Genomic DNA, 13,714 nt, shown 5'->3' with positions numbered 1-13,714 from the left:
ATATAAATTATAAAGTGTGGAGATGTTCTATTAAAGATCAACTGGTAACAGCTTCATATTCCCTGTTCTACACCTTTGCTTCCAATTAGTGAACTTCATTACTGTGTCCAGCAGCCTGGAAAAGTTACATTGTATTGCAGACATGTTAATGTCTACTCGCTATCTGCCTTATCATTAACTTTTAGATTAAGGAGAATTTGGTCAGTGACCCAAATGTTAAGGTGTAACCCCATTATCAAAATTTAAACAGAGGATGGAGTCTTAGTCTGAGGTTAGTTTTAATATATGAATGAACAAAAAGTAATAACAACTATATTTTTCCAGTATGTCTGTCTCCGAAATGTGTTAATGAAATTGTTTTTATAAGCTGTATTGGCATTATGAGTTAAGGGGTACAGCAGGTCATCTAATAATCATAGATTAAGATTGGTTGTTTGATCCACAGCTGCTCCAGTCTGAATGCCAAAGTATACTTGGGCAAGACACTAAGCCCTGTGTGAATGTTAGCTAGAAAGCACATAGAAAAGACAGAAAAACACTGCTGGCATGAATGGGTGTGAATGCTTAGAGTACTCCAGTAAAATTTAACAGTACTATATAAGAACCAGTCCATTTACCATTTACTGTCAGTGAGGTGGCCCATCACTTTGGTCCAGTTGGGTTCTTTTAAAGTTTTCCTGGTACCCAGATGATGAATCCAGTGATCAGTCTCTGACTTTCCTTCAAGTTTCTGTGAGATGTGTTAAGAAAATTTTGGTTACTAAACAGTTGTCTTATTGGTTAATCCACTGCCTGGAGCGGGTTCAATGACTTAGACGAAATGGATGCTTGGTTAGGAATTCTTGTTGTCACATGTAAATGCAGTTGATTCAGAGTAGTGCAATTTTTCAACATGAAGAGGTTAATGTTGTAAAATTGTGCATTTTAAACTTAACCTTCATGTTTTCCTGAACCTAAACAAGTATTTTTGAGGCTTAAACCTAACCTTTCACCAGGGTCTTGGATTTTTCTACGCATGTCCCCATTGTGAGAAAGGTGCAGGCTTAGGTGGGCATCAATAATAGAATAGAATAGAATAGAATAGAATTCAACTTTATTGTCATTGCACATGCACAGGTACAGGGCAACGAAATGCAGTTTGCATCCATCCAGAAGTGCTTTAGTGATATAGATATATTACAATATATATTAGCAATAATATAGATATGTAAGTATATTACAGAAATGGGTCTATTATGGTATGTTATAATGTACACGGTATGAAGTATGTTGTGAATATTCTATAACTATAGGTATGTACAGGCTGTAGTGAGTACAAGCTATGTACAGGCTATGAACAGGATATAAATATGAAAAACTATACAGAATATGAAATAAATAACTTTACAGAAATCTGAGATATACAGTTATACAGAAATGGGAACTATGCAAGTTGTAAACAGTTGTAGGGTTAAAAATTATCGTATGTACAGAATGATTATTTACAGAGCTATACAGAGCTAATGTTGCTGCCTGTGCCCGTGTCCAGTATTTCCAGTTGTGAGAAGAGTCTGAAGCGTTTCCTGCTCTGTGCTACATGTGAGAAAGAGAAACTTTATGCCCCTTTTTGACGATCATGTGTGAAAAATGTAAAACACCACAACAAATGGTATTTGGTGTCAGCGGCTGAAAAGTCTAGCTGTATCCCAGACACCAAAATGCACCTCATGTATATCTCAGAGAAGTTAGGTTTTTTTAACAGCACTGCAGAGACTGAATTGCCCACAGAGGCCAATGCTCCCTGATTCTAACCAGTGATAGCAGGATAACATGGAAAATGGTAATAGGGAACAAGATATAAAAACTATTTCCCATTAAACTGATGTTAGATTTAGATATAACCTTACTCCCTCTCTTCAGCAGCCTCCTTGAGCACTCCTGGAAAGAAACCAAGTCAATTGAGAGCCATAGAGGTATAATCTCTCTAGTTTTCACTGGGTCTCCTCCAGGATGAGGGGTGGGGGGTTCCAGGCAGTGCTTGAACCACTTCAGCTGGCTCAAATTGATGTGGAGGAGCAGCAGCTGTGCCATAAAATGTCTATGGTTAAAATGTATTCTAAGATATATAATTATCCACAATAATAATTAGCCTTTTACATGTCCTGCAACACTTGCAATTAATTCATCTCTCATTAAGAAGATTATATTTTAACAGGTTTGTTTTCTTCCTAACCACAGCATGGAGGAGACGGTGCGAACGCTACTACAGAACCAGGACTCACTGGAAGGGCCCAAGGTGGACCCACTGGACCTAATGAAAGCATACAAGGTACCCAACACACTTTCAGTCACAAGTTCTTTCTTTCGGGTATGGACGTTTCAGAAAAATCTGAAATAATGTGAAACAGACAAATTGACAACATTTGCAATAATGTCTTGAACTCTAACAAGAAAATAAATTAACAGCTGATATTTTTCATTTTCTATATAGCTGAAATACATGGGGTGATTTACTTTTAGATACACTATTGATCTCACTTTAAAATTCCTTTTTTCTTTTTAATCAAGTTTATAATACATTTATGCTTTGTGTAGAAGTGGGTGGTTGATGTGGTTCATTTTCATGTGCTTGCTGGAGTATTAAAAAAAATATATATTAATGGACACTTTGCTGGGATGATGCATAGTTTTAAAACCTGCTGTACGCATGGGAATATCCATCCATGCAACTGCATACGACTAGGAATCAATGAATACATTTAAAATACTTTTTCCACACAGTCTTTTAAGTCTTTTTAGAAATTTATGTTTATGAAAAAATATTGTGTTTATGGTACTACCAATAATGATGCAATAGTTTAGCTTGCGGGGGTCTGCGTTGTGTCTCCAGATAGATCCAAGTCCCCACAATGCAATAATTTTATTGTGTTGTGGGGACACAGAGTCACACATGCTCCAGATCTTCAGCTTTGATGTTGTTTATGAATAATGTTGGTGTGGCTAAATGTGCAAATCACAGGAGCTAATGAACCGTATAGCAAATGTAAACAAGTCTCATAATTAGGAATCTCAGCATTATCCATCTTGTCCTTTTCATACTTCGATCCATCTTCTCCTGTTTGAGTCAAAGCTTTTTTAATGTTTGTATTCTGCAGTTTTATACTAATAATGCAAAGTGAAAGATGATGCATCATTGTATTAAGGGCCAGCCTCATGTGCAGGCAGTTTATCATCTATGAGTGACGCTCCAAAAAACTCATAAGAGTGCAAAATGCATGAAGCTTAAATTGCTTGAACTGTGTGCATCAACCAAAACAGTGATGGGAAAAAGAAAAGGATGTCCTACACTGCTACATATACTCCATGTACTGTATGTTATCTTCTTCTCTCAGTGCTCACTTTAGTAGTCACCACAGTATTTCTAGGATCTTTTTGTGTCACACCATCCCCTGCATGTCCTCCTTCACTACATCCATGAACCTCCTCTGAGGTCTTCCTCTTTTCCTCCTCCCTGTCAGCTCCATATTCGAAATCCTTTGTTCAGTATATCCTTGATCCCTCCTCTGCACGTCTACAAACCATCTCAGCTTTGACTCTCTAACTTTGTCTCCAAATCCTCAAAACCAAAGAGTCTCTCTGATGTATCTATTTCAAACTTCTCCATCCTGGTCACTCCCAGTGAAAGTCTGAGCATCTTCAGCTCTGCTTCCTGTGTTTTTAATGCCACTGTCTCCAAACTTCTACATACAGTACTTTTATACTCTATGTTGTAAAATCCATTTACTCTGTAACTGAGTATCAGTAAAATTATGAAAACATCACAGAGGCAGCTCAGCTCTTTTAAGGTCTTAACTTATATCCACTGAAAGTGTGGGAATTATTTTCTCTGACATGGATTATCATTATTAACCGAATTTCCCAGAGGAACCCACCCGAGGGATTAATAAAGTTTTATCTTATCTTATCACTAATCTCAGACTAAATACTTTTCCCAGTTGAAGTTTAATTGAAAGTTTTCATTTAGTCTAAGACTATGTTTGATCCATGACTGGGAAAAAGGCCAAGTGCTACTTATTTCACTGCTAAATCTGTTCTAATGCCATCTAAAGAATAGGGACTGTTTACTACTAACATGTTCTTATTCCTGACTTTCCTAGAGTAGCTTTGCATGATTCACAGTTCAAACTAATCCTTACATTACATAATTTTCTTTTTGAGATTATTTTTTTAGGGAAACATTTGTGGTGAAGAAAGTGGAGAGAGAGAGGGAAGGCACAAACCGTGGTCATGTGGCATACCTTCTCACCCACTGAGCTAAACTAGCACCCCAAAGGTGCACACCTTTGATGCTGACTTTGTTCCTGTCTAAATGCAGAAACTGAGTCTTTGAAAATCTTCACTGTGGCAGGAGTTTGTGAAAAGCTCAGTTTTCAGTGTCCAAAATGCCCTTCACGTGTCGACAAAAGTCCACAGCACACAGAAAAAGTGCCAAAATACATGTGTACAGTACAAACAAGCCATTATAGCCCCTCCCCCTTTATGCCAACTTTATTCTTATTGGCTGCCACTCGCAAACAATATGTGGGTGGGGTTTCTGTGCCCATAGCCAAAGCTGTGTGTCTTAAATGACCATAATAGAGATATCTCATCTCTATGACATCATAGAGAGCCAAGATTGGAAAAAAAAATGCGTGAAACTGAATGTTTAGAGCTTTTGTCTCACAGGTATTACGTCTACATTCTTTGACCTTATTATTTTAAACCTTAGCCATGTTTAATATGAAAATCCATCCCAGTTACAGGTAATATGAGACAATCAAAAAAGGAAAAAGCACAGTGGGTCTAATTTAAGTGCAGATAAATGGCATGGAGTTCCCCAAGACTCCATTTTGGAGCCTCTTCTTTTTAATGTCTACATAATCCAGTAGCCTAGAGCACTAGCTGGCACATTTTAGCATAAATAATAGAAGTTTAATAAATCTTTGAAGTGAAGCAGAGCAGCTTTATTTATGCAGTGGCTGCAGCTCTCGGTGTGCTGCTCATCAAGATTTATTGCTCTTATAACTGGAGCTTTATGGAATATGGAGCATTTAGTTTTCATCTCTTTGTGACTCCAAGGCATGCATGTTTGATATGCTCTCTGCTTTCCAGGACAAACTCCTGGAGGAAATGTGGAAGCAACAGGACAGTCTGGAGGGTCCCACATCTGCCACACCAACAGCAGAGATGTCCACCTCGCCCGAGGCTGGTGGTGGCGACGGCGGATCAGAGGACAATTCAAAGGACAGCAATCCCCTGTTGGAGCGGCTCAGAGCGCTCGAGGTAATAAAGTGGATTGCATGGTCCAGTTCTTAGGCTTCGTCCACAACTTTTCACTTTCACCATGTCAGACTTTGAAATATGTTTAATTAAAAGTATTACATTTGATGGTTAGAAATAAACAGGTGGCATTGGATGAACATAACTCTGACTGCTGTATCTTTATGTAGGAAGGGTTATTGAGTAGGTGATAATGGTTGCAAAATTATGTGTTTGTAGGCCACCCCTAATGCTTTCACCGTGACCGGTTAAGAATATAAACTATGTGTTAGTTTTTCCCACTCTCAAAAACAGTGAGGTCAACAGCAGGTCAGCAGATTGTGCTGTTATAGCTTCAAGATGCCATTCACAAGGTGTCAGACAACATTATGTGGTGATGAAATGTAAAAGTGTTAGCCAAAGCCTAGGGTGCTTTACATTATTAAAGAAATCAGAAGAAAAACTCAAATCTCCCAGAAGCAGGGAGCATTAAACACATAGTTTTTAAATGTCTATGTTATTCAAGTCAGCCTCTTAACACAGAGTTCCTGCACCATTATTAAAAGAAAACGAAAGCAATTCTTCTTAAGACCTTCTTACGCCATAAGAACCCAGATCCATTTCTCCTTTAAATTATATAGAACATAAAACAGAGTAACCATGAGATTTCTGACTTCTGGGCAGAAAACATAAGTAACGTGACAAAGTCACTTGAATGTAGGATTTTCAGTAATTGTCAGCAGGATTTCTGTCATACCCAGCAGCTGCTGGCCCTAAAATTAGCATTGGTTCATCTTATTTTCCTGTTTTAGGAAAGCCATTTGATACTGGTGCTACATTTTTTTTATTTTGGTAGGTAAGTCACATTTATATATGTGCTATATATATTCAGCTGGAGCTGAAGAAGTTAAATTTGATGGGTGGTGCATAGTTAGTTAATTGAAAACAATTAAAACTAGGTCTTGTAAACCGTTTGGGTGGGTCATTATGTGGGACACCACAGAGCCTGTGGACAATAATGGAAACAGTTCAGTTTCTCTGTGATTGTTGAAGGTTTTTAAGTCCTTGTATGAGCACTGCTGATAAATAAAGTTAAAGACAAAAGTGGCATTGTTGGTTTTCTTGTGTTATAAATAATAGTTTTGTTGATCTTTAGAAAATCCAGAGTTTTACCAATAGCGGTTTGCACAGATAAAAACAAGATGAAACGAAATATTTCATTAAATATAAATATAAAAATATTTAATGAAAGAGTGAAAAGAACCAATACTGTTTTCACTTTAGATATTTAGCTCACATCAGTCCACCGAGGTTCAATAATTCATCAATTTTATAAAATTAAACAAGCTTTTGTGTAAAGCCTACGATACTTTCTCTTCATGCTGGAGGTGAAAAATAAATATGAGAAAACAAGTAGAAATAATCAAAAAACAAGTGTTGGGACCTACAATGCTACAGTTACACTGGCATAAATAGTGGTTGGAAATTGAAGCACAACCAGAATTACCAAAGCTGCGATCTCATTGCCTCTGAAATGGCTGCTTTGAAGACAAGATCAGTATTGCAACCAGTCACAGTCAGCCGCCATCTTCACAGTGACTTTGGTGAGTCCGAATGGCAATAAGATGCGTTCGTTCTGTCAGGCTGGCAATTACATGCAATTTGTTTGTGATAATAAATTATTAACTGTGAAAAATTTGTCAGTTATCTGTCAGTTATCTGTTTTCATCTTTTGCAAATCTGTTGTCCAATCACATCCAAAGAAATTACCATTAAACATAAAATCACTACTTACAGCCAGAACCACAGATTCTTCCAGATAGTGATAAATCTGCTGCAGGGCGGGAGCCCAGCAAACTTGCTATCACCTTGTAATAGAATGATGAGTTTGAGCGTGCTGAACTATCAACCATCTAGTTTTCCTAGTCGTAGGGTGGTTGCCATCCTATTTTTACTCTAGTCCGACTGGGTTATTGTGTAATAGTAGAACTATTTTAGTAGCATAGCACCCCCTAGTGTTACAGACCATGTAATTACACCCTAAAATAAATTTATTTGATACGGATTTACTAATATATAGAAATTATAGTCAGTAGGAATATTTTTAACCTATTTAAAAAAATTCCTTTCATTTCAAAATTTAAGACTTTTTAATGACCCATGGGAACCCTACATTAACTAGGTTACACGTTACCTGTTCAGATTTAGATTTAGGGTCACATTTTTGTATGGCATTTTCAGTTATTTCGCATATTCAGAAGGAAATCCTGTTGTCCAATGGCATGTACAAGACTTGAAATTAACACATAAATCTTCTAGTTTCTGAAACTATGCTTTTTTAGAGCATGTGGACAATGTGCAGGCATAACCCTCCCCCTACATGGTTTGCCAGTAACCTGGTGGATGTTAAGGGGTTAAATTGAATTGCTTGCAAATGATAATTAACAGCCATTATATGTTACTCAGAGCATCCGAGTCTGTATGGTGCTTTCAGTTTTTTTTTTTAAACAGTGAGCAAAGAAGAAAAACAAGCACACACATCGTGTTTTGTAAGGCCTCTGTCCATCTTTGAATAGGACAACAAAAGAGGCTCTATTATGTTGAAGCGCGGTCCTAAGGGCACAAAAACTGCAGAAGACAAAGGAGTTATTCATATCCAGGAGGTGATAATTAAAAGGCTGCCAGGGTAGTTAACATTTGGAGTCAGTGTTCCAGTGAATGTACAGTATGCACCCCCCCCGTTACACCTTCCCTGCTGAATAGGTTATAGGACTCGCCATCTGCTGAGATAGGCAGCCATTATTGATGGAGCTTCTATCCACTGAAAAGCCTCACAGAAAAAAAAAAACGGAGAAAAGAAGAGTGAATTCACTCGGCTTTGCTTGTGTTGTTCTGTTGGCTGTTCAACACAGTCTCACTGCAGTCCATGAAAAACTCATGAAATTTAATCTGCTGCTGCTTCAGGGATACAAATTCTTCTTTTTAATGGGGTTACTGATCATACATTTCTTTCTTTTTTTAATTTAAACGAAGACAGTTTTCAAAGTTTTCAATTTTTTTTTAAACCTGTTGTATCAAGAAATGACTTAAACAGAATCTGTCTGACAAACTGAAGTAGGCAAAAAGATCTGAAAAAGCAACACATCTATCCGTATGGCAAGGGTTATAAAACCATTTCTTAGTCGTTGGATTCCGTTGCACTACGGTGGGAGCCATTATCTACAAATGAAGAAAACTTGGACTGGTGGTGAAGTGGCCACAGGAGTAACCGGCTGACCAAAATTATTCCAAGAGGACATCAACGAGTCAGGAGGTCAAGGTCACAAAAGAACCCAGAACAACATTAAAGAACCATAGGTTTATCATGTCTCAGTTAAGGTCAGAATTCATGATGCAACAATAAGAAAGAGACTCTGCAAAAATGGAATCCATGGGAGAGTTCAAGACAAAAATCACTGCTGACCATAAAGAACACAAAGGCTCATCTCACACTTGGGAAAAACCATCCTGATGATCCCAAAGACTTTCAGAAAATATTCTGTGGACTGACAAGAAAAAGCTGAACTTTTTGGAAAGTTTGAGTCCCATTACATCTGGATTGAAAAGAACATCATACCAGCAGTCAGACATGGTGGAGGTAGTGTAATGGTCTGTGGCTGCTTTGCTGCTTCAGGATGACTTGCCGTAATTGATGGAACCATGAATTCTGCCTTTTACTGAATTCATGGTTCTCCTGAAGGAGAACGTCCGGCCATAAATTCCTGCCTTGAAGCTCAGCTGCTCTTAGCCTATGAGGCAGGACAATCATCTGAAACAAAACAGGAAGTCTGCCTGAAACCAAAATTAAGGCTTTGAGTGGCCGAGTCAAACCTTGGAGGTAAATAAGAATTGAGCTTGAAAAACCTCAGATGTAGGTCGAGGCTGAAATAAAACAATTCTGCAAAGAAGATCAGGCAAAAAATTCCTCCACAGTGATGTGAAAGACTTGTTGCCAGTCATCTCAAATGCTTGATTACAGTTTTTGCTCCCAAGGGTGCTGCAACCAGCTAATAGAGGCCAACAAAGGGGGCGATTACTTTTTCACACAGTTTGGATAATTTATTTCCTTTAACAAATTAAACTGCTTTCTTTATTAAGTCAAGTAATCTTTGCATGGCATAAACATTTGTTTGGTGATCTGAAACATGTAAGTGTGACAAATATGCAAAAGAATAAGAAGTCAGGATTGTGGTGGATACTTTTTCATAGCAGTGTACTGTATGTGTGTCTAATTTTGCATCCAGCATGAGTTTAGTGATTTCCGGCATCAGTCCATGCAGAATTTGCAGTGATATTTTAGTGAAAGTTAATTTTCCTTGGTAATAACCTGGTCAAAGCCTGTATAACGAGTTTGTCATTAACAATGGTCTTTTAAAATAAAAGAACACCTTAAATTGCATCAATTTTCCTGCCTACTCTGATGACCCTAAATGGATGATTCGGAGTGTGTTTTTGTGGCTTTCACGCTGTTGCTTCTTCATGGTGGCTGCCTTTATTTTATCCACATTGTAATTAAACTTTAATGTCAAACTGAAGAGTGAGAGAGAGATGCACATTAGAGAGTTTTCAATTTAGGTTCAAACTACTTTCCAGTCATTATGGCACACTTGGGCACCTTCCACATAGTCCACCACAGAAAGTAAAATATTTGCTTTGAAAACCTCCAAAAAGTGAGAATATAAATAATAAAAACAGAGTGAACCAACTTTCTTCTAACTGAGGGGAACTGCTGAACTGCTCAGCTCCTCCACCAAATCTGAGTTTTCAGTGAAAGTTGACAGTTCAGTCTGAAACACTGATTGATGTGATGGTTTCTGCAGATCGAACAAGTTAACGGTGCACAAACAAGGACGAGGGAGCCCGAGTGTAAGCGCGCTGCCAAACATTTACAGCTTTGCAAGTGATTTATCTGTACATGCAGGATCACTTTGTGGGGGTTTAATATGTTTCGCAGATGCAAAAACAATTTATTTCAAGCCAGATTGATTGACACCTATAAACTTTTTTTTTTTACTTGCAATCTACACATTGACACATTAATCCATCAGGCTCATTTGTAAAGATGGTGTAATGCAACTGCAAGAGCAAGTGTGAACTCATAACATAACAGGCTGAAAGACTCAAAGTACAGTACCAGAACTTGGACATGCACAAACGCACAGCTTGTATTTGCAAACACTATAAGACATGCATAGGACTGTATGTACTGCGATACCAGCAGATATACTTCATGCAAGTATCAGTATAATGACAATTCAGTCCAGTTCAGTTCATTTATATAGTGCCAAATCACAATAACAGTTGCCCAGTTGCCCAGACATGAAATTTCCCGTGGGACTAATAAAGGTATCTTATCTTATCTATCTTATCTCAAGGTGCTTTGCATTATAAAAAAAAAAAACCCTTCAATAAGATAGAGCAAACCCCAACAATCAAATGACCCTCTATGAGCAAGCACTTGGCGACAGTGGGAAGGAAAAACTCCCTTTTAACAGGAAGAAAGCTCTGGATGAACCAGGCTCAGGGAGGGGCGGCCAACTGCTGTGACCAGTTAGGAGCAAGAGGAGGAAGACAGGACAAAGACACACACTGACACAGCCAAGCTGCACAAGACACAGCAGCCAATGCCAGATAGATGCTAAGTTAGAGCTGGCTAGCTAGGATTCATAGACAGTATGAAAGATGCCACTCAGTGGTTATGAAGCTTCAAGCTGAGTGTTTTGTCCATCGCCATCTTGTTCTTTAAACCAGGTGTGACCAGCGAGTCTGACGGGTGGACTTCATTTCTAAGTTGACATTAGCCGGCGTGGCTTCCTGTAGATGCTTTAACCAAACGGCGAATTTAGGCACTTGGAGCAGAAAGTCACAGGTCCCACTAACAGTCTATGTGAAGGACAAAAGGTCAATGTGACCTCAGTCCTCTTCCAAAAGAGTCGGGGGATGTCTTATTTATTAAGTTAGTCAGTTTAGACTTCAATAGAAAATAAGGGTTTAAAACATGACAAAGCTACCTAACCCACATTTAAATCTCCAAAGTTCCCATTTTAAGAGTCAAGTAAACCGTTTCCTCACGCCTGAAGCCGGTAATCAGCATCATTTCAGCTGCTGAAATACTGTGTTGTTTACCTCTGCCTGCTGCACAGGGATACAGGTGGTGTTGATCTGTGTGGGGCGAGTTCTTCTTTGAACTCTGTTCATTCCTGTGATCAGCCATTTCTGTGATCTTCTGTGAACTTGTTGTTCAGAGGAGTTGCCCACAACACTAAGTGAAAACAAGCCAGCTCAGGTGGCCTGGCCTTTCAGATTTACGAGAATAATCACTTGTGTAGAAAGTCGCCCGCTGAGTTCCCAGAATGGTGTCGGGCCTGAACCTCTGTCAGTAATTGAATTATAGCTGAAGTACCTCAGGTCAGCCTCGCAGACACAGTGAGGGTCTGCAGGATTAAGTTGGAATGCCTGAAATTTAAGGCATCATTCATTTACGACCATCTCTCTCCAGTGAAACCAACAAATCCAAGTGCTTCAGGGAGAGTACTGTCTAGATAGACAGCTTACCTCCATCCAGAGAAAACAGCATCAAGACCGTACCTTTAACATTTCTCATAGTTCTGTAATTAATCACATTTTCTATCCTACATATTTTTGTTTATTTTCTTATTTATATGAGTGCGTTCAGAAATTATTAATGCAGTTTGCATGCGTGCATTTTGTGTCTGCAGGCGGAAAACTCGGCTCTGTCGATGGAAAACGATAACCAGAGGAAGCAGTACGAACGCTGTTTGGATGAGGTGAGTGCTCCCACACGGCAGAAGATATACAGCATGTGTTTACAATGAAATCACACTTTTATTTTTCATGAATAATTAAGGCTTATAAGGCTTATAATTAAGGCTTATATTTGCACTGATTTGTACCACCAAAATGGTCATTCTCCAGTAAATGGCATTTTTAGGGTCTGAAAAATTCAGCTGGTATACAGTACCAACCTACAGTGAGTCAGTCCTCATAAACCCTAAAAAGACTGCACATAAAAAAACAGAAGTTACACCGTTACACGTTTAGTTCAGAGAGATCTAATGCTGGCTAGCTTGATTAGCAGGCTGCATCCATAGACTGTACTGGTGCATTGCACAGACACAGTCATAAAAGACATAATGAAACTCATCTGTAATTCTTATCAGGTCTAAAAATGAAATAAAAACAACCTGAGATGAACAAAAGCACATGACATACGACACAGAGTCATTTATTGAACAGTAATCAAGCCAAAATGCAGAAGTAGGTGCATGGTAGCAGAATGCTGAGGACGACAGACATCAGCAGTGATGCCCATCAGTTCTGCAAAGGGTTATAAGGTTCTTTCCAAACAATCTGAAGTCCATCATTCTCCAGTGAGAAGGATTGTTCATGAGTGGAAAACATCAGGACAGCTGCCAGTCTTCCTAGGAGTGAACGTCCCAACTAATTTATCACCAAGGTCGGAACAATGTAACGCTCAGAGAAACTGCAAAAAACCCAAGACATCAATCTCAGACTCTACAGTTAGATATGTGTAAACTTTAAAGGGGGGACAACCTTTGGCAACAACAGGTGCTGCCTCCCTTGGTGGCCGTTAAAAGGAAAGCAAGTTAAGAAAAACCTCCTTGTGATTGCCCTGCGTCACCTGCAGGTTAATCAGCTTATCTGCAAGCACTGCCTGACTATCCAGTGTTTGCAGACAAGTCAGCGTCTTCCAGCCAAACTGTTGCAGCTAAACCCAGCAACCTGCTAGTGATCAAAGAAATTCCAAGGAAGTTTTTGTCGCAGCACCACGTACCTGTTTGCAACCAATTTCACCTAGCAATGCCCAGCAACCACTCTCCAACCAATCAGGGGATACCATTTTACTGAACAGGTGTGTGTGACGGAGGCCTGAGTTTGTCCTAATGCTGTGGATGCCCTGTATATACTCTGGATGCAGCTCACTGTGGTAATTTACATATTGTTTTCACATCAACAACCTTTCCAATTCCAACCATCCAAAAGGTAAATGAAGAGAGGATTATTTCTTGGAGTGTAAGATTAATTCCCCCCCCAAAAGAAACCCTAAAATGTCCACACAGTGCTGTCTACTTCTCAGGACTCCGACAGTCTTGTGATTGTAGCTACAGCAGGAGACGCACAAACACACTTCGTTTATTATGAGCACTGGTGGAGTCTACAGAGGGATGCCCAGATCTTTAATTGAAGTAGACAGACAGCAGAGCTCCTGGCGATATGAAGAAGTGAGTCTCGGCGTTCAGGAGCACGGACTGCACTCCTTCCCTCTGACAGCACTTTGAAAGTCTCTCCATCTTTTCCTGCATCTCTCTCCAGCCACCACGACAGTGCCACTTTAGTTTTTTAGCAGCCTTCGCTA

General features: G+C 39.1%; 1 protein-coding gene across 5 annotated transcripts in view; it reads left to right on the top strand.

Moving 5' to 3' along the window:
- The window catches only part of LOC146370307 (nck-associated protein 5-like), a 103,665-nt gene that overhangs the window by 28,374 nt on the left and 61,577 nt on the right, over positions 1–13,714 (top strand). For all 5 annotated transcript variants that reach the window (XM_084908670.1, XM_084908669.1, XM_084908668.1 and 2 more), the window contains exons 3-5: positions 2,218–2,308; positions 5,131–5,301; positions 12,036–12,104. In XM_084908670.1, coding sequence (XP_084764796.1) covers positions 2,218–2,308; positions 5,131–5,301; positions 12,036–12,104 — 331 coding nt within the window. The remainder of the gene's footprint in view (positions 1–2,217; positions 2,309–5,130; positions 5,302–12,035; positions 12,105–13,714) is intronic.

Source organism: Perissodus microlepis, chromosome 16 (assembly GCF_051167445.1).
Source record: "Perissodus microlepis isolate ML-2025 ecotype Zambia chromosome 16, ASM5116744v1, whole genome shotgun sequence".
Lineage (NCBI taxonomy): Eukaryota > Metazoa > Chordata > Actinopteri > Cichliformes > Cichlidae > Perissodus > Perissodus microlepis.
This window is presented reverse-complemented; position numbering and strand designations above follow the sequence as displayed.